General features: G+C 42.7%; 1 protein-coding gene across 1 annotated transcript in view; it reads left to right on the top strand.

Moving 5' to 3' along the window:
- Positions 1 to 23,977, top strand: part of UST (uronyl 2-sulfotransferase) — a 379,706-nt gene that overhangs the window by 82,047 nt on the left and 273,682 nt on the right. The window contains exon 3 of the mRNA XM_075863730.1: positions 17,905 to 18,060. Within this exon, the coding sequence (XP_075719845.1) occupies positions 17,905 to 18,060 (156 nt within the window). The remainder of the gene's footprint in view (positions 1 to 17,904; positions 18,061 to 23,977) is intronic.

Raw genomic sequence — 23,977 nt, 5'->3', positions numbered from 1 at the left:
TATATTTGACTAAATCTTCCTTCTGTTAACCTGTTAATATTTTGTTGTTAGAAGTAATAAGATAGACATAGAGCAATTATTAATTCCTTTCTAATGAATAACTTCGTAATTGGAGAGCTAGTTAATTAGTGCCTGAATAAATTCAGTATTTTGCCAAGCAAACAGCAAGGGTATGTTCACACGCTGTGTTTTCAGGCGCATTTCGGGGCGTAAATGCCCAAAAATACACCAGAAAAAATGGTAGCTGAATGCCTACAAACATCTGCCCATTGAATACAATGGGGAAAACGGCGTTTCGTTCAGATGGGGTGTTATTTTTAAGGACACCACTTTAAAAAACGGCACGTAAAAAAACACCCTGTAAAAAGAAGTAGCATGTCACTTCTTGAGTCGTATTTGAAGCTGTTTTTCATTATGTCAATAGAAAAACAGCTCCAAAAACAGCTGAAAAAAACATGTTCAGCTTCAAAAACGGCTGAAAATCAGAGGCTGTTTTCTAATTTTCAGCCGTTTTTGACTCAGCGTGTGAACATACCCAAAGGGTGACAACGCTGGGTGTACACACTATTGCTCTGATTGGTGTAGTCCCCTTCTATACTACATATGTCTCCAATGTCTCTCTTCAATGGGTTAATCCAATCTCAGACATTTAAAGCCCTATTACAACGGCCAATTTTGGCCAGTGCAACGAGCGCCAATCAATGATATGTTAATCGGCGCTCGTTTGTTCCTGTCACAAGGAGCTATGTATGGAGACGAGTGGTCGTTACTCCGATCACTCGTCCCCATACATTATTATCATGTCGGCAGTGCGTCTCCCTGTTTACACATCTGCCGACAACGGTAATATTTACGTTTTTTAAAACTATATGATCAGCAGATGAACGAGTGTTTGCCCTTCTATGAACGCTTGTCTGCCAGATAATTGACCAGTATAAAAGGACCTTTAGTGCATATCCCAAGAATACAGAGGTAGCAATCCTTATCTTGACCCTGATAACTTGCTGCAGCGTGACAACTTATCACTTAAGCCAACAAAATGGTCAAGTTAAAGTTTCTTGCCATTGTGTATTTCATGCGTAAAAAGTCTGTATGCCATAAAGGTCTGAGAGATGTGCACTTATTTTTAAAACTCGGCCCCCTGACCACTGTCCTACCTTCTCGCTGCTCTTGCTGCTCCCTGGCCATTGACTGACAAGGTGGTCGTGAGGACGGAAACAGCCTAGCTCACTAAGGTGAAGTAAGTGGGAGCTACAGAAACAGCTTAGCAGAGCAAGCTACGCTGTTTCCGTAGCTTCCGGTTTCTGGAAACAGCAAAGCACAGCGAGCTGCACTGGTTCCAGAACTCGGGAATTACGGAAAAAGTGTAGCTCGCTATGCTGTTTCCATAACTCCCATACTAATGGCCACCTTGTAACTCAGTGGCCAGAGAGCAGCGACATTGGGAGAAGGTAGTATGGGGTTCATGGTGCCCTATTCTAGTGATAGGTGTGGGTCCCAGAGGTGGGACCCGCATCTATCTGACATTTATGACATATCCTCTGGATATGCATAAATGTCTGATATGGGAATAACCCCTTAATCTCTATTTAGCATTTCTTTAATTTTTAAACTCCTAATACTCTGAAACTACATTAATTAGGCGATGTTTAATGATTTTCTTATTGTAAAATGTCTGCAGTTCCCATACAGTCATTAAAAACAGTCTCTAGACTGATGAATGAACATTTAATCTTTTCCCTGACCACTGTGGTGGCTAATAGGCTGTGTATCAAGTCATTTCGCTTCAAATTGTTGCTCCATTTTTTATTCTTTGTCAGCGTTTATCATTCACATTGTATTTTGTAGGTAGCAAAACCAATTATAAGGATACTGCTTTATCACCTGAAATTACGAGAGTGTTCTGCAACATAAAATGTAATTAAACATTAAAACACTGGCAGAAGTTTAATGGTAGTAAAATATAGACTGCAAAGTTAAGCTATTGGCACTTGATGACATTTTTCAAGTCTCTAACCAGTTTACTTTTCTTTCCAAGTAAAATGTTTCTCTCATCCTCTTAACCCCTGAAGCACCAAGCATTATTAGTTATTTATTTTTTGCTGTTTTTTTACCGTCACATTCCAAGAACCATAACTTTTTTAAATTTTTGAAGATGTAACTCTATGAAGGCTTTTTTTTGCGGGGCAAGTTGTGTTTTTTAATGAGTACGGGTACATATAGTTTATTGTTTAGTTTTTATTGTGGGGAATGTGAATTAACCATCGACCTCCATTGTATGTTGCATTCTTTTTTAGCTGTTTAACATGTAATAAACATAACAACTTTATTGTATGGATCAGTACAAATACAGCAATACCAAATAAGTATATTATTTAAATGTTTTAGTGCTTTAACACAATAAGAAAAGTTTTATTTTTTTTATTGACCTAAAGCCATTTTTGCCCCATTTTGCCCTGAGGACGCCACTTCGGTGGTGGAACATGTCGGGGGGGCTCTCTCTTTTTTAAAATTCAATGTGTTCTGACAATTCTAAGTCCCTTTTCAAGCGGACTGCAGCCGCGAATTATAGTCGTTTCATATAGGTAGTGTGGCCATCAGAGATGGTGGTTTGACTCTGCACTCAGATGGTAGACTACAGAGTAATATTATCATCATCATATGGAGACTTTCAGTTCACATTGCGCTTTTAATCTTTATTTGTATGCTTATAGTTATTCATAATAAAGTTATACGTTACAATATTAGTAAGCATTCAATAGGTATCTAGGAAACAATGGCTAATCTTTTTGCCTTTGGTGATATTGATGTGTTTTTGTAAAGTCATTTTTGTATCGCCCAACTTTTATTTTTGCATTAAAGTAGCCAGATGAGTGTTTTTTGTTATTTGCAGGACGGGTTGAAGTTTTTAGTCGTACTATATAATCTATAAATTATTCAAAAATATTTTTTGGGGATATAAAGAAAACCCAGCAATTCCACAATTTTTTCTGTTTGCAGTGTAGTAAAAATAACAAGTTAACTTTATGCTATGGGTCATTACCATTGTGTCAGTACCAAAAATAAAAAAATTTTTTACAGTTAAAAAATAAGGCTAAAACAATCTTTGTTTTCTTGGGGTAAAACTTTTTTTTCTAAACTTTCTTCAACTTGATGTAATTTTTTTTTTATCCCGCTAGGCAATTTAAAGCAGTGATCGCTTGATGTTTTGGAATACATAGTATTTCAAAGCATTATTGTCTGTTAGTATTACACAGACAGGCAACCTATTGGTATGGTCTAGCATGCTTTTTTTTAGGCACTCGGCTTTCATAGTAACTGGTGCCGATGTACTGAGAGGGGGAGCCTCCTCCTTCGATTAAACACCTTAGATGTCATGGTCTATTGATCACTGCATCTGAGCGGTTAAATTGCCAGAATCTTAGGCTTCTAAGAGGTTTAGCGGCTGGGATCTGGGATCAGGTCCTCTAACCGCGTGATCACCATAATTTAACTGTACACTACGTAAGGCAATCCATAACATACAGTTACATCATGGTGTGTTAAGGGGTTAATGTGAAGGATATATAACAATTAGGTAATACCACAATCCAAAGAAAGAGACAGCACTCCAATATAGTAGAAAAATCCAAAATTTAATCACCCAACATACAGGCAACGTTTCACCTTCCCATTGAAGGCATTGTCAAGCAATGAATGTGTGTGCTCAAAGTATTTATATAGTGTGCAGAAATACAAATAGATAATATAGGATAATCAAACATCATTAATGTTAAAGTGCAAAATATAATATGATGTTACAAAGACAAATGTATCATGATTAGTACAAAACATGTGAATAAATAATTTAATATAATATATAAACATATACATTAATAATCACATGAAATACATAAATATGCATTAACCCCTTCCCTCTTTAGTCACATTTGACAGAGCCTCATTTTTCAAATCTGACATGTTTCACTTCATGTGGTAATAACTTTGGAATGCTTTCACCTATCCAAGCGATTCTGAGATTGTTTTCTCTTGACATATTGTACTTTATGTTAGTGGAAAAATTTGATCAATAAATTCAGTATTTGTTTGTGAAAAACACCAAAATTTAGCGGAAAATTGCAAAAATGTGCATTTTTCTAAATTTAAATGTATCTGCTTGTAAGACAGGCAGTTATACCACACATAATAGTCGCTAATTAACATCCCCCACATGTCTACTTTAGATTGGCATCGTTTGTTGAACATCCGTTTATTTTTCTAGGACGTTACGAGGCTTAGAACTTTAGCAGCAATTTCTGACATTTTCAAGAAAATTTCAAAAGGCTATTTTTACAGGGGCCGGTTCTGTTGTGAAGTGGCTTTTAGGGCCTTATATATTAGAAACCTCCAAAAAGTCACCCCATTTTAAAAACTCCACCCCTCAAAGTATTCAAAACAGCATTTAGAAAGTTTCTTAACACTTTAGACGTTTCACAGGAATTAAACCAAACTAGAGTTGAAATGTACAAATTTCATTTTTTGTTGTTGCAGAAATTTATTTTGAATCAACTTTTTTTGTAACACAAAGTTTTACCAGAGAAGCGCAACTCAATATTTATTGCCCAGGTTCTGCAGTTTTAGGAAATATCCCATTTGTGGCTCTAGTTTGCTTATGGACTGAAACACTGGCCTCAGAATTAAAGGAGCACCTAGTGGATTTTGGACACTCCTTTCTATTAGAATATATTTTAGGCACCATGTCAGCTTTGAAGAGCTCTTGTGGTACCAAAACAGTGGAAACCCCCCAAAAGTGACCCCATTTGGGAAACTACACTCCTCGAGGAATATATTTAGGGGTATAGTAAGCATTTTGACCGGACAGTTTTTTTTGCAGACATTTTTGGAAATAGGCCATGAAAATGAAAATCTACATTCTTTCAAATAAAATGTAGGTTTAGCTAATTTTTTTTTAATTTCCAAAACGACTAAAGGAGAAATAGCACCACAACATTTGTAGAGCAATTTCTCCTGAGTAAAACAATACCCCACATGTGGTCATAAACGGCTGAGGGACCAAAACAGTGGAAACACCCCTCAAGTGGCCACATTTTGGAAACTGCATCCCTTGAGGAAATTATTTAGGGGTGTAGTAAGCATTTTGACGCCGGAGGTTTTTTTTCAGAAATTATTGGAAGTAGGCCGTGAAAATAAAAATCTGCATTCTTTCGAAGAAAATGTAGGTTTAGCTAATTTTTTCTCATTTCCACAAGGACTAAAGGAGAAAAAGCACCACAAAATTTGTAAAGCAATTTCTCCCGAGTAAAATAGTACCCCACATGTGGTAATAAACAGCTGTTTGGACACACGGCAGGACTGAGAAAGGAAAGAGCGCCATTTGGCTTTTAGAGCTCAAATTTAACAGGAATGGTTTGCGGAGGCCATGTCACATTTGCAGAGCCCCTGAGGGACCAAAACAGTAAAAATGCCCAAAAAGTGACCCCATTTTGGAAACTACACCCCTTGAAGAATTCATCTACGGGTGTAGCGATCATTTTGACCCCACAGGAGTTTCATAGAATTTATTAGAATTGGGCAGTGAAAATAAAAACAATCCTTTTTCTTCAATAAGATGTAGCTTTAGCTCAAAATTTTTCGTTTTCTCAACGAATAAAGGAAAAAAAGAACCCCAACATTTGTAAAGCAACTTCTCCCGAGTATGGCAATACCCCATATGTGGTGATAAACTGCTGTTTGGGCACACAGCATTTGGCTTTTGGAGCACAGATTTTGCTGGATTGGTTTCTTGACACCATGTCGCTTTTGCAAAACCCCTAAGGTACCAGTACAGAGGAAACTACCCATAAGGGACTCTTGTGATACTACACCCATTGAGCAATTAATCTAGGGGTGTAGTGAGTATTTTGACCCCACAGCTGTTTCATAGATTTTATTTGAATTGGGCAGTGAAAATAAAAATAATTTTTTTTCCAATAAGACGTAGCTTTAGTGCAACATTTTTCATTTTCTCAAAAAATAAAGCAGAAAAAGAACCCCAACATTTAAGCAATTTCTCCCGAGTATGGCAATACCCCATATGTGGTTATAAACTAATTTTTGGACACACGGCAGGGCTCAGAAGGGAAGGAGTGCCATTTGGCTTTTGGACTACAGATTTTGCTGGATTGGTTTCTGGTCGCTATGTAGCATTTGCAAAACCCCTGTGGGACCAAAACAGTGGAAGCCCCCCAAAGGTGACCTTCATTTTGGAAACTACACCCCTCAAGGTATTCACCTAGGTGTGTATTGAGCATGTTAACCCCGCAGGTGTTTTGCATAAATTAGTGTGCACTCGATACTGCAGAGTAAAAATCAGATTTTTCAATAGATATGCCAATATGTGGTGCCCAGCTTCTGCCACCATAACAAGACAGCTCTCTAATTATTATGCTGTGCTTCCCGGTTTTATAATAACCCTACATGGGGCCCTAATCTTTTGCCTGGACATTTGACAGGGCTTAGGAGTGAGAGAATACCATGCGAAATTGAGGCCTAATATGGCGATTTACACAGAATTGGTTCACAATTGCAGAGGCTCAGATGGGAAATAATAAAAGAAACCCCCCAGAAGTGACCCCATTTTAGAAACTACACCCCTCAAGGCATTTATTAAGGGGTGTAGTGAGCATTTTCACCCCACAGGTCTTTTCCATAAATAAATGCGCTGCATATGGTGCAAAGTAAAAATTAAAAATTTTCCCCAGAATTGCCAATTCAGTGGCAAGTATGTCGTGCCCAGCTTATGCCACTGGAGACACACACCCCAAAAATTGTTAAAAGGGTTCTCCCGGGTATGGCGGTGACATATATGTGGAAGTAAACTGGTGTTTGGGCACACTGTAGGGCTCAGATCGGTGGGAGCGCCATTTGTCTTTTGGAGCGTGGATTTTGCTTGGTGGTAGTTTTGTTTGACTATTACTGGTGTCTCCGTTTATAATGTGTGGGCAAATGTAAGATGGGCAGAGTACATCAGGGGCATAGTCAGGGGGTATAATAATGGGATAAACAATAAAATAATCCATAGATGTGTGTTACGCTGTGAAGCAATCCTTTCTGCTCAGGCCGGTGTCGCACTGATAAATGGTGTCTTTACTTATCCCCCTTATGGTCCACACTCCGCACATTTGCAGTTTGGGGAATTTTGCTCGGAAGTGTTGTCCTGGTATAATACGGGCACCCTCGCTTCTAGCAGATATGTTTGGGCCCCCCCCCTTCCTGGTTCCCTAATTTTAGGCCCCCGATAAATCGCCTCTTGAAACAGACGAAATGATCACCTCTGATCTGCACAACTGCATATTTTTTATTTCCTGACTTATGGAAGCCTTAACTATTTTTTTTTTTTTCATAGACAAAGCGGTATTAGGGCTGTTTTTTTGCGGGACGAGCTGTAGTTATTATTGGTACCATTTTGGGGTACATGCGACTTTTTTATCACTTTTTATCTTATTTTTTGAGAGGCAAGATGACCAAAAAACATAAATTCTGGCATAGTTTTTTTACGGGTTTTTTATATAGCGTTCACCATGCGTTATAAATTACATGTTAACTTTATTCTGCGGGTCCGTACGATTCCGTCATGACCCAATTTATAGTACTTATTTATGTTTTACAACTTTTTGCACAATAAAATTACATTGTAAAAATAATGTTTTTTTCTGTCGCCATGTTGTGAGAACCATAACTTTTTAATTTTTTCGTCAATCGAGCTGTATGAGGGCTTGTTTTTTGCGAGACGAGCTATAGTTTTTATAGGCACCATTTTTGGATACATGCGACTTTTTATCACTTTTTATTTCAATTTTTTTAGGGCTAAGTGACCAAAAAACAGAAATTCTGGCAATATTTTTGAAGTTTTTTTTTACGCCTTTCACCGCGTGGAATAAATAATTATATTGTTATAGTTTGGGCCGTTACGGTCGCGGCGATACCAAATATGTATGGTTTATTCATTTTTTTCAACAATAAAGGACTTGATAAGGGAAAAAGGGTGATTGTGTTTTATTTTATTACTTAAAATTGTTATTATATTTTTTTACAACTTTTTTTCACTTTTTTTTACATTTTACTTTAGTCCCACTAGGGGACTTGAAGGTCCAACTGTCAGATTTATTTTCTAATACATTGCACTACCTACGTAGTGCAATGTATTAGATCTGTCAGTCATTCACTGAACTCAAGCCGATTAGGCTTCGCCTCCGAGCGGGGCCTAATCGGCTTCCGTAATGGCAAACAGGAGGCCATTGTTAGGTCTCCTGGTGTCATAATAGCAGTCGGCAGTTGTGCGATTGCAGGGCACAGCTGCCGACCTGCTAGCAACTACAAAGAGGCATCGATCGCATCCAATCGCTGCATGTGAGGGGTTAATGGCAGGGATCGGAGCTAGCTCCGGTTCCTGCCATTACAGGTGGATTTCAGCTGTAACATACAGCTGGCATCCACCGCTGATGACGCCGGCTCATCTCCTGAGCCGGCGCCATCTTGCTGGCGGCTACGGAAGCACTTCATGCCCCGCCTCCGGGCGGGCGCTGAAAGTTTTCCGTGCTAGGCACACCGGGAGGCCAGTATTAGGCCTCCGGTTGCCATTGCAGCCACCGAAACCCCGGCGAATTTATTGCTGGGGTGTCGATGAGCTGCAAACACCTTAATTGTAGCCGCATAGATGTCATGACATTAAGAAAAGATTGTGAAATCCTTTCTGCACCTGACCTCATATTAATTATCCTCATTATACCTGCCCACATATTAACCATCTTCTTTTTTATATATAAACATCTTGGTCATTCTTTTGTACTATGGTTGGTTGTCCAACATTGCACACATATTGGTCATATGAGCCTGTTTTGATCCTAATTTTCCTTTGGGGTGGGTTATATACACATCCCAGGCTGGCATTGGTGATCCTAGGGTGGATCGTTCTCCTGTATACAGGGCTTTGATCTTCCTTGGTTTGGGCCGTTCTGAGAACCAGTAATATAGTGCTTTCTTGTTGATGCGGTTTGACATATATGTCTCTTTTGAAAATGACTGTTTGGTATCTAGGACGATTTCCCAATCTACAAGTTTGTTGATATTATAGTGTTTATGTCATTAGTAACAATCTGGCAATTCTACATGTAACAGTACAGCAGATAGGCATTTAAATTTGCCTTTTCCAAGATGGTGATTATGGTCTCTTTTGATTTAATACGCATGCTCTGTCAGGTTACCTCCTTCTCACGACTTTCACCTATCCATCATACGATTGGCTGTTAGTGAGATCCGGAGCAATCGATGTGAGCATGCGCAGTGGGTTTCTTACAACGCCAAGATCTCGGTGTGTCATGACGGAAATAATACATTACCTTGAATTTCATAGATACAACAGGTGTGATGTTCATGACGACTAGGGGGTGAGTGCCAGCTGTAACTCGTGTAATAATTATTGACACTTTAATGCACATTTATGTATTTCATGTGATTATTAATGTATATGTTTATATATTATATTAAATTATTTATTCAAATGCTTTTTCACATGTTTTGTACTAATCATGATACATTTGTCTTTGTAACATCATATTATATTTTGCACATTAACATTAATGATGTTTGATTATCTTATATTACCTATTTGTATTTTTGCACACTATATAAATGCTTTGAGCACACACATTCATTGCTTGACAATGCCTTCAATGGGAATTGTATGTTGGGTGATTCACTTTTGGATTTTTCTACTATATTGGAGGCCTGCCTCTTTCTTTGGATTGTGGTCTGATGTTTATATGAGGTTTTTCGTCAATATTCCTCTGAGGTTAGCACCCACCATTTTTTCGTTTATGCTACTGTGCAGCTCCTATATCTCGTTTGTTCCTTTAACAATTAGGTAATGATGCTCAGAAGATCTGCAAGCTTCACAGACATAAGCCTGTTTTACACAAGCTTGTCAACTTGCAGAAAAGAAATCCGCAATACACTATGGCTGTTTTATAGATTATACAGTATTTGTATGTCATCAGTATTGCATCCATATTACGCATTCGTAATACTGATGGGTTATATTTTAGTCAGAAACAGGAAACAAGTAATACAGATTCTTTTGAAATACTGATGCAATATGGATAACATACGAAAGCATCTGCACTTTTAACATTCTCCAGAATTCAATGGGTGTTTTGCAACCGCAAATGGATATCAGAAGAATATGATTCTGATTTCCAATACACCCCTTTTTTATATGACCATATGAAAAGCTCCATAAATTAACAATGGCTCCACAATATGAACCTATCCAGTGGCGTAACTACCGTGTCGCCCGCCGGCACGGGCCCCCACCATGGCCGGAGGCTCCGCTAGCTGCCGCTATGGCTGCTACAGCGCAACGCCACTGAACACTACGGCAGAGCAGGGAGGTATGTCCCCGCTCTGCCATTAAAGGGGTTGTTCCTACAAAAGCCATGTATCCCCTATCCACAGGATAGGGGATACATGTGTGATCGCTGGCAGCGATACGGAGAACGGGGGACCGAAAGTCCCCCAATGTTCTCCATGACAAACCTCAGACTTCCGGGGTCTGTGTCGGCAGCTCCGTAGAAATTAATGGAGCGCCGATCGCGCTTGTGCGCATGCGTGACCAGCGCTCCTTTAATTTTTATTGAGCTGCGCAGACTCCGGAAGTCAGATGTTAGTCATGGAGAACAATGGGGGACTTTCGGTCCCCCGTTCTCCCTATCGCTGCCTGCGATCACACATGTATCCCCTATCCTGTGGATAGGGGATACATGTCTTTTGTAGGACACACTATAGGTCGGATTTTTTTGGGTGGTTGGGGCTGCATGGCGTTACCTACAGGGGGGCTGTATAGCGTTACCTACAGGGGGGGCTGTATAGCGTTACCTACAGGGGGGCTGTACGGCGTTACCTACAGGGGGGGCTGTATGGCGCTATCTGCAGGGGGGGCTGTATAGCGTTACCTACAGGGGGCTGTATGGTGCTACCTACAGGGGGGCTGTATGGCGCTATCTACAGGGGGGTCTGTATGGCACTATCTACAGGGGGTGCTGTATGGTGTTATCTACAGAGGTGGCTGTATAGCGTTACCTACAGGGGGGGATGCATGGCGTTATCTACAGAGGGGGCTTTATGGCGTTATCTACAGAGGGAGCTGTATGCCATTATCTACAGGGTGGGCTGTATGGCGCTATCTACAGGGGGGGTCTGTATGGCGCTATCTACAGGGGGGATGTATGGCGTTGTCTACAGGGGGCTGTATGGCGTTATCTACAGGGGGGCTGTATGGCGTTATCTACAAGGGTGGCTGGCATCTACAGAGGGGGCTGTATGGCGTTATCTACAGAGGGGGCTGTATTGCGTTATCTACAGAGGGGGCTGTATTGCGTTATCTACAGAGGGGGCTGTATGGCGTTATTTACAAAGGGGTCTGTATGGCGTTATCTACAGAGGGGGCTGTATGGCGTTATCTACAGGGGGCTGTATGGCGTTATCTACAGGGGGGCTGTATGGCGTTATCTACAGGGGGCTGTATGGCATTATCTACAGGGGGCTGGATGGCGTTATCTACATGGGGGGCTGTATGGCGTTATCTACAGGGGGGCTGTATGGCGTTATCTACAGGAGGGGCTGTATGGCATTATCTACAGGGGGCTGTATGGCGTTATCTACAGGGGGATGTATGGTGCTATCTACAGGGGGATGTATGGTGCTATCTACAGGGGGATGAATGGTGCTATCTACAGGGGGATGTATGGCACTATCTACAAAGGGGGCTGTATGGAGTTATCTACAGAGGGGGCGGTATGGCGTTATCTACAGGGGGCTGTATGGCGTTATCTACAGGGGGGGCTGTATGGCGTTATCTACAGGGGGGCTGTAAAAAAGGCACTATCTACATGGGGGGGTTGTGTGACACCCAGGGGAGGGGGGGCCCCAGTCAAAAGTTTGCTATGGGGCCCAGTCTTTCCTAGTTACGCCCCTGGACCTATCAATACAGACCTAATCCGGGTGCAAAATAAGTTTGTAAGCAGCCATATGTTCCCATTTTAAAAACAGAAAAAAGTGGACTAAAAAATGTCAAGCTGTAGCTATTTGTTTTTGTACATTTTTGTAAAGGGGTTGGTGGATGAAAAAAAGTCCTCACCAAGATTAGAAATGCTCTGTACTCATAATACATGATGAATGGCTTAGAACGAACAAAAAAAAACCACAGCCAAAATTGCACCAAAACTGCACGGTATGAACAACGCTTATAGAGTACTGTTCAGTGTTGGTAAAACACAGTACCACAGATATACAGTGTATTTGGAAAGTCCACAGATCCTTTTACTTTCTTCACATTTTGTTATGATGAGGCCTTATGGTAAAATAGAAAAAATATATTTAAGTTTTTCCCCATCATTCTGCATTCGATACCCCATAATGTCAAAGTCAAAATATAATTTTTTAGAAATGTTGTCGATTTATTAAAATTGAAAAGCTAAAAAATACTTCATGGACATAAGTATTCAGACCCTTTGCTATGACACTTGAAATTTAGCTCTGGGGGCCTCCTATTTCTCTAGATCATCTTTGAAATGTTTCTACACCTTGATTGGAATCCATCTGTGGTAAATTCTTTTGATTGGACATGATTTGGAAAGACACACCCCTGTCTATATAAGGTCTCACAGCTGACAATGCATATCAGAGCACAAACCAATCCATGAACTGCCTGTAAAGCTCAGATAGGATTGTGTGGAGGCACAGATCTGGATAATGAGTACAACATTTTTTTTTGCTCTCAAGACCACAGTGGCTTTCGATAATTCTTAAATGGAAGACGTTTAGAACAACCAGGACTCTTCCTAGAGCTGGCCGCCCAACTAAACTAAGTAATTTGGGGAGAAAAGCCTTGGTAAGAGAGGTGATCAAGAACCCAATAGTCACTCTGGCTGATCCAAATATCTTGTATGCAGATGGGAGAAACTTCCAGAAGGTCAACCATCACTGCAGCACTCCACCAATTTGGGCTTCATGCAGAGTGGCCAGGAAGAAGCCTCTCCTCAGTAAAAGACACATGAAAGCCCGCCTAGAGTCTGCAAAAAAGCACCTAAAGGACTTCCAGAATTGAGAAACAAGATTCTGTGGTCTGATGAAACCAAGATTGAACGTTCTGGCCTCAATTCTAAGTGTCATGTCTGGAGGAAAACAGACCTGCGCAATGCCATCCCTACAGTGAAGCATGGTGGTGGTAGCAACATGCTGTGGAGGTGTTTTTCAGCAGCTGGGACAGGGATACTAGTCAGGGTTGAGGAATAGATGAATGGAGCAAAGTACAGAGATATTCTTAAAGAGGCTCTGTCACCAGATTTTGCAACCCCTATCTCCTATTGCAGCAGATCGGCGCTGCAATGTAGATAAAAGTAACGTTTTTTTTTTTTTTTTTAAAACGAGCATTTTTGGCCAAGTTATGACCATTTTTATATTTGTGCAAATGAGGCTTTCTAAAGTACAACTGGGCGTGTTTAAAGTTAAAGTACAACTGGGCATGTATTGTGTATGTACATCTGGGCATTTTTACTTCTTTTACTAGCTGGGCGTTGTGACTAGAAGTGTATGATGCTGACGAATCGGCATCATCCATTTCTCTTCACAACGCCCAGCTTCTGGCAGTGCACAGACACACAGCGTGTTCTAGAGAGATCACGCTGTGACGTCACTTCCCCAGGTCCTGCATCGTGTCGGACGAGCGAGGACACATCGGCACCAGAGGCTACATTTGATTCTGCAGCAGCATCGGCGTTTGCAGGTAAGTCGATGTAGCTACTTACCTGCAAACGCTGATGCTGCTGCTGAATCAACTGTAGCCTCTGGTGCCGATGTGTCCTCGCTCGTCCGACACGATGCAGGACCTGGGGCAGGAAGTGAGTGACGTCACAGCGTGATCTCTCGAGAACACGCTGTGTGTCTGTGCACTGCCAGAAGCTGGGCGTTGTGAAGAGAAGTGGATGATGCCGATTCGTCAGCATCATACACTTCTAGTCACAACGCCCAGCTAGTAAAAGAAGTAAAAACGCCCAGATGTACATACACAATACACGCCCAGTTGTACATAACTTTAAATAAGCCCAGTTGTACTTTAGAAAGCCTCATTTGCATAAATATAAAAATGGTCATAACTTGGCCAAAAATGCTCGTTTTAAAAAAAAAAACTTTACTCTTATCTACATTGCAGCGCCGATCTGCTGCAATAGGAGATAGGGGTTGCAAAATCTGGTGACAGAGCCTCTTTAATGAAAAACTGATCCAGAGTGCTCTGGGTCGAAGGTTCACCTTCCAACAAGACAATGACCCTAAGCACACAGCCAAGACAACACAGGAGTGGCTTAGGGACAACTCTTAGAATGTCCTTGAGTGGCCCAGCCAGAGACTTAACTTGAACCCAATCGAACATCTCTAGAGAGACCTGAAAATGGATGTCCACGACGGTCCCCATCCAACCTGACAGAACTTGAGTGGATCTGCAGAGAAGAATGACAGAAAATCCCCAAATCCAGGTGTGCAAACCTTGTGGCATCATACCCGAGAAGACTGGAGACTGTTATCGCTGCCAAAGGTGCTTCAACTAAGTACTGAGTAAAGGGTCAATGCAATATTTTAGTTTTTACTTTTTAATAAATTAGCAGAGATTACTAGCATTCACTTTGTCATTATGGGGTATTCAGTGCAGAATTATGGGAAAAAAATTTATATTTTTTTTTTAGCACAAGGTCTCAACATAAAATGTGAACAGATCAAAAGGGTCTGAAGACTTTCCGAATCAACTGTGTACTATATGGCCAAAAGTACTTTTGACACCTGACTATGACTTCTATAAGATCTTGTTGGAAATCCAATTCCAAAACCAGACGGCATTCCAATTCATCACAAAGATGTACAATGGGGTTGTGATCCAGGCTCTGTTCAGGCTACTCAAGTACCTCTGCACCAAATTTGCCAAACCACATCTTTATGGAACTCCCCTAACCTCACTGCAATGCAGTGCACAGTTATGCTAAAAAAGGAAAGGTCCTTCCCCAAATTATTGCCACAAAGTTTCAAGCTTATAATTATCTAAAATGTCTTTGTATTATAAAGCATTAAATCGAATTTGTCATCAGACTATGCTGCCCTTTGTAAGGTCAGCATAGTTTTGGGACAGGTCTGCTTTCCTATTAGCTAAAGAATCCCCCGAAGTCATAGTTATTCATGAGGGGAGTGCTACCCCTGACTCTGTCGCCCTCCTCACAGTGATTGACAGGCTGCTGTGTATGCAGATACATAGCAGCTATCCGCCCATCACTGCTGAAAGAAGCTTAGAGAGGCATGGGGAGCGCTACCCTCATTAATACACTGGATTCATAACTATGAGACCATTGTATTCTTTGATCGCACCTATTAACTGATAAGGGCCTGTTCACATCACCGTTCATTTCCGTTCCGGGGTTCCGTCGGAGGGTTCCGTCGGGTGAACCCCGCAACGGAAAGTGAAACTGACAGCACAGCTTCCGTTTCAGTCACCATTGATCTCAATGGTGACGCAAACATCGCTAATGCTTTCCGTTCGTCACCATTCCGTCTGGTTTTCGGTTTTCCTACGGAATCAATAACGCAGTCGACTACGCTATTGATTCCGTCGGAAAACCGGACACCAGACGTAATGGTGACGAACGGAAAGCATTAGCAATGTTTCCGTCACCATTGAGATCAATGGTGACTGAAACGGGAGTTGTGCTGTCACTTTCACTTTCCGTTGTGGGGTTCACCCGACGGAACCCTCCGACGGAACCCCGGAACGGAAATGAACGGTGATGTGAACAGGCCCTAAGCTGATTTGACTTATAAGAAGGCGGACTTGTCCCCATATTATGCTGCCCTTACATAGGGCAGTGTTATGACAGAGCCGCTGGGGAAACTGTCACGTTGAAAATGCAGTGTAATTGGCTATGAAGTCCAGAGTGTGATCCTACTCAGTGATCGACAGCATTCCTGGTTTGAGTGTATATACAGAGATAACTGTCAATAAGTGATTGAGACCGCCCACCTCACGCCTCAATATAAGCAGATGTTTAAATGAATAAATTAGCTGCTCATTACCTGTTAAACGGAGACTGTGACGGATGCCTAAAGCGGCATCCTTCACCCATAGGCTATAATTGTACCTGTTTAACGTATACGTCATTAACTCTCATGACTCGGTTTATGACGAATACCATATTCGCCTATCGTTTAACGGATATGTCGGGAAGCTCCATTGACTTCACTGTCTATTTGTTGACCGCTATCACTGGAAATTCCTGACGCAGCAGAAGCCATCCTACCTGCACTCTCTGGCCGCCCTGCCCACACACTTGAGGGATTGTCTCACCATGATGTAACACAATGTCAGCTCTCTAGGATTCACACAGAGAACCCCACACCCGCAGTCACCACCCGCATGATAGCCCTATCCCACATGACCGCAAGAACTTTAAAGCAGGTGGAGCCCCCATCTGCTATATCAACCCGGGGAAGCTACATCACTGGAGCTGCCCCAGTAACGAAACTGGCCACACTGTACATCAATGGAACACATTTTCTGTCAGATTATATGCTTGATTTTTCACAGTTGGGTTACATTTCTCATTCCCGTAATAATGAAATAGTTGCAGTGCTTGAGAATTGTTGTCTTCTCTGCATGAAGCATTTTCACTGCTCATACGAAGACATTATTTCCAATTCTGTCTTGATGTCATATATGTCTCAGGCAGTGGCTTTAAAGAGGCTCTGTCACCAGAATTTGCAACCCCTATCTCCTATTGCAGCAGATCGGTGCTGCAATGTAGATAACAGTAACGTTTTTTAGTTTTTTTTTAAAAACAAGCATTTTTGGCCAAGTTATGACCATTTTTATATCTATGCAAATGAGGCTTTCTAAAGTACAACTGGGCGTGTTTAAAGTTAAAGTACAACTGGGCGTGTATTGTGTATGTACATCTGGGCGTTTTTACTTCTTTTACTAGCTGGGCGTTGTGACTAGAAGTGTATGATGCTGACGATTCGGCATCATCCACTTCTCTTCACAACGCCCAGCTTCTGGCAGTGCACAGACACACAGCGTGTTCTCGAGAGATCACGCTGTGACGTTACTTCCCCAGGTCCTGCATCGTGTCGGACGAGCGAGGACACATCGGCACCAGAGGCTACATTTGATTCTGCAGCAGCATCGGCGTTTGCAGGTAAGTCGATGCAGCTACTTACCTGTAAACGCTGATGCTGCTGCTGAATCAACTGTAGCCTCTGGTGCCGATGTGTCCTCGCTCGTCCGACACGATGCAGGACCTGGGGCAGGAAGTGAGTGACGTCACAGCGTGATCTCTCGAGAACACGCTGTGTGTCTGTGCACTGCCAGAAGCTGGGCGTTGTGAAGAGAAGTGGATGATGCCGATTCGTCAGCATCATACACTTCTATTCACAACGCCCAGCTAGTAGAAGAAGTAAAAACGCCCAGATGTACATACACAATACATGCCCAGTTGTACATAACTTTAAACACGCCCAGTTGTACTTTAGAAAGCCTCATTTGCATAAATATAAAAATGGTCATAACTTGGCCAAAAATGCTCGTTTAAAAAAAACAAAAAACGTTACTCTTATCTACATTGCAGCGCTGATCTGCTGCAATAGGAGATAGGTGTTGCAAAATCTGGTGACAGAGCCTCTTTAAATTACAATTCTCACTTTACATTGATACATAAAGGCCAATGAAATAAGTGTGGGTCTTATATTTATTATATAACGAATATGATATATTTTATCTGAGCAATGTTAGGTTTTGTTACTCTTGTAATTGCTGTGTCTTTCACATATTTTTAGGTACTGCCTTTTCCTAGTCAAGTTGTGTATAACAGAGTTGGAAAATGTGGGAGCAGGACTGTTGTTTTACTACTGCGCATTCTGTCCGAGAAACATGGGTTCAATTTGGTAACTTCTGACATTCACAATAAAACCCGGCTGACGAAAAGCGAACAGGTAAGGGAAAAATCTACCTTTTCTCTACTCTGGAGCATGTTTTCCAAAAATGTTAATACAAAGCTTTATGGCATTTCTTTAAATTCCTTAGACTTTGCAAGGCATTATTTTTGAAGAGTAAGGGTATGTTCACACGCAGTGTTTTCAGATGTAATTCGGGCGTTTTAAGCCTCAAATTACGCCTCAAAAAACGGCTCCATTACGCCTTCAAACATCTGCCCATTGCTTGCAATGGGTTTTACGGTGTTCTGTTCCGACGAGGTGTAATTTTGCGCGTCACTGTCAAAATACGACGCGTAAAAATACGCCCGCGAAAAAAAAGTGCATGTCACTTCTTGGGACGTTTTTGGAGCCGTTTTTCATTGACGCCATTGAAAAACAGCTCCAATAACGTCCGTAAAATATGCAGTGAAAAATGCGAGTTGCTACAAAAACAGCTCCGTATTTTCAGATGTTTTTGGTCACTGCGTGTGAACATACCCTAATACATCACTAAGCTAGTAATGAAACGAAAAATACAAACACATGAAAATAAATACGCTGCCCAATTAGGACTTTAACCCCTTCCCGACATTTGATGTTTCCATACGCCAAAGTCGGGTAGGGGAAGTATGGAGCGGGCTTCATACGATGCCAGTGTCGGCTGTTTGTTACAGCCGGCACCTCAGAGTAACTAGCGGCATCGCGCTCGAGCGCGATCCCGCTCGTTTAACTCGTTAAATGACGCGGTCAACAGAGACAGCAGCATTTAAATCGTTAGAAAGAGGGGGCGACCCCCTCTAACAGCTCATCGCGCCCCCCACATCGCAATCGCGGTTGGGCGATGGTTGCTATGGCTGCCTGGGGGCCTAATGAAGGCCCCCAGGTCCGCCATCTTTGTACACCGGCAGAGCTTAATAGTTGCCTGTCAGAATCACGATATACAGCAATGCATAAAAATAAAAAAATATTAAAAGTAAAAAAAAAAGCCCTTTTCCCATTTCCCCCTTAGAGCATAGTAAAAAATAAATAAATAAACATAATTGGTATTGCCGCGTCCGTAAAAGTCTGAACTATTACAATATATCAAAATTTAACCCGTACGGTGAACGCCGTAGAAAAAAAATTGTAAACGCCAGAATCTATATTTTTTGGTCACCTATTCTCTCACAAAAAAATGAAATAAAAGGAGATCAAACCGTCGCATTTACACCAAAATTGTATTATTAAAAACTACAGCTTATCCCGCAAAAAATAAGCCCTCATACCTCATAAAAAAGTTGTGGCTCTCGGAATTTGGCGACACAAAAGAAATTTTCTTTTTTACACTTACGTTTTTACTTGTAAAAGTAGTGAAATACCCAGAGAATAAAGTTAACATGTTATTTTAATTGCACAGTGAATTCCGTAAAAACGGCGCGCAAAAAACCAAGGAGGAATCGCTGTTTTTTTCATTTTCTACCACACAAATAATTTTTTCCCAGTTTCATAGTAGATTTTATGTAAAAATAAATGGTGCCATGAAAAACTACAACTCGTCCCGCAAAAATCAAGCCCTCATAGTACTATATCGACGGAAAAATAAAGACGTTATGGCTTTTGGAAGGTGGGGAGGAAAAAACTAAAATGAAAATCTGAAAAAGGGCTGCGGCGGGAAGGGGACAAGGACACAGTGATTTTTTTTCTTTTCATCTCTGCACCTCGAAAGCCATAACTTTTTATATTTTCGTTGACTGAGCCGTTAGGGGCTTGTTTTTTTTGCAGGATCACTTGTATTTTTTTATGCCAGTATTTTGAATACATATAATGTAATGAAGCATTTTTTTTACAAATCTTTTTGGGAGGATGGAAAAAAATAGCAATTCCAATATTGTTTTTTTCTGGGAATAACAAACAGCAATAAAATGCCTCTTTGAACTCGGGCACTGCTTTTCATCTGTACATTATACAGTATGCCTGACGAAAGTCAGATTACGGCCTCATTTACATCTGCGTTAACGGAGCCTCCTTTCCAGATCCGGCTAAAAATACTTGAAACAATAACGCAGCATGCTGCACTATTTTTTTTGGTAATGCCACGAACTCCCCTGGCAGAAACTCAACATGACCTATTCAAGTCAATGGGTTCTGTCGGCCGCCGGTGGTGTCCGTTGTACAACGGTAATGGCACTTCCCAGGGCAGGACAACGGAAAGCCGAACGCAGGGGTGAACCCAGCCTAAAGGATCGAAATGCGTTGCATAAGTTTTGTTAATAAAAGCTGCTTGACAGCACAATATACTCTTGTGGGCGTTGTATCCATTAACCCCAGAAGAAAACCAGCACCTGAGTTTTAAGGAGTATTTTTTTGCTGTTTGTTCTTTCTGTGTATATCCTCCAACACGAGGCATCAGCTCAGGGCCTGCTCCAGGTTTATGTGGGTCCTTGGATGACACAGACTTAGTAGGCCCCTATGCGGGGGAACTCACGACTGTAGTAAAATGGTAGAAAACGTCACTTTGTGCCCCCATATAGACGTTAGGCCCTGTTTATGCCCCCATAAAGAAGTTAGGCCCCCAGTTTGTACCCTCATAAATTTAGTGCCCTCTGTAGATAGTGCCACACAGCCCCCCTCCCAGGTCGTGCCACACAGCCCCCCCTCACAGGTAGTGCCACACAGCACCCTCTCCAAGGTAGTGCCACACAGCCCCCTCCCAGGTAGTGCCACACAGCCCCCTTCCAGGTAGTGCCCCACAGACCCCTCCTCCCATGTAATGCCACATAGCCCCCTCCTCCCAGGTAGTACCACACAGCTCCCCCTCCCAGGTAGTGCCACACATCCTCCTTCCTGGTAGTGCCACACAGCCACCTTCCTGGTAGTGCCACAAAGCCCCCCTCCCTGGTAGTGCCACACAGCCCCCCTCCCTGGTAGTGCCCCACAGCCCCCCTCCCTGTAGGTAGCGCCTTTGGGGCTCCCTCTCAGAGTGGAATCCCCAGCCAGGATTTTTCTTTTATTTGGTACATTAATAAAACATTATTTAACTGTTCTATATATTTGTTTAGAAGTCCCCATTGGGGACTTGAACCAGCGATTGTTGGATCGCTTGCACTATATACTGCAATACTAATGTATTGCAGTATATAACAATCTTGTAAAACTCCTATTAAGCCCTGCAAAGGGGTTGTCCACTACTGAACAACTGATGACCTATCCACCGAATAAGTCAACAGTATATCATCAGTGCGGGTCCGACACCGAGACCCCGCTCCGTTAAGCCGCTCTGCTTCCTTTGGGCACTGGATGTTATGGCCCATTATGTGATGTACGGAGCGAGAAGCAGTTGGCTCCGTACATACCATAGCGGTCGTGCTGCCGGACTGCAGCTCTGCTCGTATTCACTTGAATAGGAGCAGAGATGCAGTAATGCAGCTCGGCCGCTGTTCAGTGGCCGGAGCCAACTGCTTCCAGCATTTTCATCCGGTGCTTGGAGGCACAGATCAAATCATGTACTGACAACCCCAGTAGTGGACAACCCCTTTAATAGGTGTACAAAGATGGCTTACCTGAGGACCTTTAATAGGCCCCCATGGGGTCGATGGCACGTCAGAGGGGGCCGCCCCCCTGTTTCTAAATCCTGAGGGTATGTTCACAGTCAAAAACGTCACAAAATACAGAGCTGTTTTTAAGGGAAAACAGCTCCTGATTTTCAGACTTTTTTGAGCAACTCGCGTTTTTCGCGGCATTTGTCACGCCCGTTTTTGGAGCTGTTTTCAATAGAGTCTATGAAAAAACGGCTCCAAAAACGTCCCAAGAAGTGTCCTGCACTTCTTTTGACGAGCCGTCATTTTACACGCCGTACTTTGACAGCGACGCGTAAAATTACATCTTGTCTGCACAGAACATCGTAAGACCCATTGCAAGCAATGGGCAGATGTTTGCCAACGTATTGGAGCCGTCTTTTCAGGCGTAATTCGAGGCGTAAAACGCCTCCATTACGTCTGAAAAGAGGTCGTGTGCACATACCCTTAGATGTCGCGGTCGCGATTGACCGTGCCGTCTAAGGGGTTAAATGGGTGGAATCAAAGTGATCTTTGTTCCCGGCCCGTTGCAGTAAGGTGTTGGCTATTACACAGCCGACACCCACTAAGTATGTTGCGTGCTCAGCCTGTGAGCCCGCTCCATATTTCCCCTTAACGGCTGCCGCGTACATGTAGGTGGCATGTTGTATAGCATATACAGCATCAGAACCAAGCTCAGTACATATATACAGCACCAGAACCAAGCTCAGTACGTGTATATATAGCACAAATACAGCTCAGTACAGAGATAATTTGCAAATTCAGTGTAACCCCTGCCATATAAGTTTTTATGGCCTAAATCTACAGCTCCCAGTATAGCCAGAACAATACACCCATCATCTCGCTGCAGATCATACAGTGACTACAGTGCTGATCAGTCACAAGGAGAATAAACCTTTACATTTAGTGACTCACCGGTGACGACTTCTCAGATTGGAGTTGTTTGTTTTCTCTTTTCTATTCCACCTTGTCCAGGCCTTCATGATGACTTCTCCCGGCCACAACCAATTTCTGCAGAGTTTGCCGCTAAGATGTCTTCGGAAGCTCACTTTTCCAAAGTTTCTGCACCTATAAGTAGAGATGAGCGAACCGGGACAACCGAACCCGGTTTCGGTCCGAACTTCCGGAAAAGTTCGGTTCGCAGCGAATCCGAACTTCACCGGGTTCGGCCGAACCCGTTTTGACCGAACCCGGTCAAAAATATTATACAAATCGGCAGCCACTTGTCTCTATCAATCACTGATAGAGAAAAGAGGCTGCTGATTAAAAATAAAATAAAAAGCATTTCATACGTACCTGGTCGTTGTCTTGCGGACGAGTCTCTCTTCTTCCTCCAGTCCGACCTTCTTTTCTGACGCGGCAGCCTGTGATTGGCTGCAGAGGCCTCTGCAGCCTGTGATTGGCTGCAGAGGTCTCTGCAGCCCGTGATTGGCTGCAGAGGCCTCTGCAGCCCGTGATTGGCTGCAGCGCTCACATGGGCTGCATCGTCATCAAGGAATGTCGGGCCGGATGTCGCGAGGGACGCGTCACCAAGGCAACGGCCAGGAGACCGGACTGGAGGAAGCAGGGAGTTCCCGGTAAGTGTGAACGTCTTTTTTTTTTTACAGGTACTCTATATTGTGATCGGTAGTCACTGTCCAGGGTGCTGAAACAGTTACTGCCGATCAGTTAACTCTTTCAGCACCCTGAAGAGTGACTATTTACTGACGTCGCCTAGCAACGCTGCCGTAATGACGGGTGCACACATTTAGCCACCCGTCATTACGGGGCCTCATGCACACGACCGTAAAAACACCCGTTATTAAGGGTCGTAATTACGACCCGAAATAGCGGGCCCATAGACTTCTGTTAGCCACGGGTACCTTCCCGTTTTCTCACGGGAAGGTGCCCGTGCCGTTAAAAAGATAGAACATGTTCTATTTTTTTATTTTACGGGTCGTGCTCGTAATTACGACTCGTAATTACGAGCACGGCCGGCCGCTTTTACGAGCCGTGCTGTCATTATAAGGGTATGTTCACACGACAGCGTCCGTTACGGCTGAAATTACGGGGATGTTTCCGCCTGAAAACATCCCCGTAATTTCAGCCGTTATGGCATATGCAGGCGCTTGAACGCCGCGTCCATTACGGACGTAATTGGCGCTGCTATTCATTGGAGTCAATGAATAACGGCTCCAATTACGGCCAAAGAAGTGACAGGTCACTTCTTTGACGCGGGCGTCTATTTACGCGCCGTCATTTGACAGCGGCAAGTAAATTACGCCTCGTGTGAACAGACAAACGTCTGCCCATTGCTTTCAATGGGCAGATGTTTGTCAGCGCTATCGAGGCGCTATTTTTGGACGTAATTCGGGGCAAAAACGCCCGAATTACGTCCGTAA

This window comes from Rhinoderma darwinii, chromosome 4, assembly GCF_050947455.1.
Source record: "Rhinoderma darwinii isolate aRhiDar2 chromosome 4, aRhiDar2.hap1, whole genome shotgun sequence".
Lineage (NCBI taxonomy): Eukaryota > Metazoa > Chordata > Amphibia > Anura > Rhinodermatidae > Rhinoderma > Rhinoderma darwinii.
Note: the sequence above shows the minus strand (reverse complement) of the source record. Positions and strands in the feature narration are given on the sequence as shown.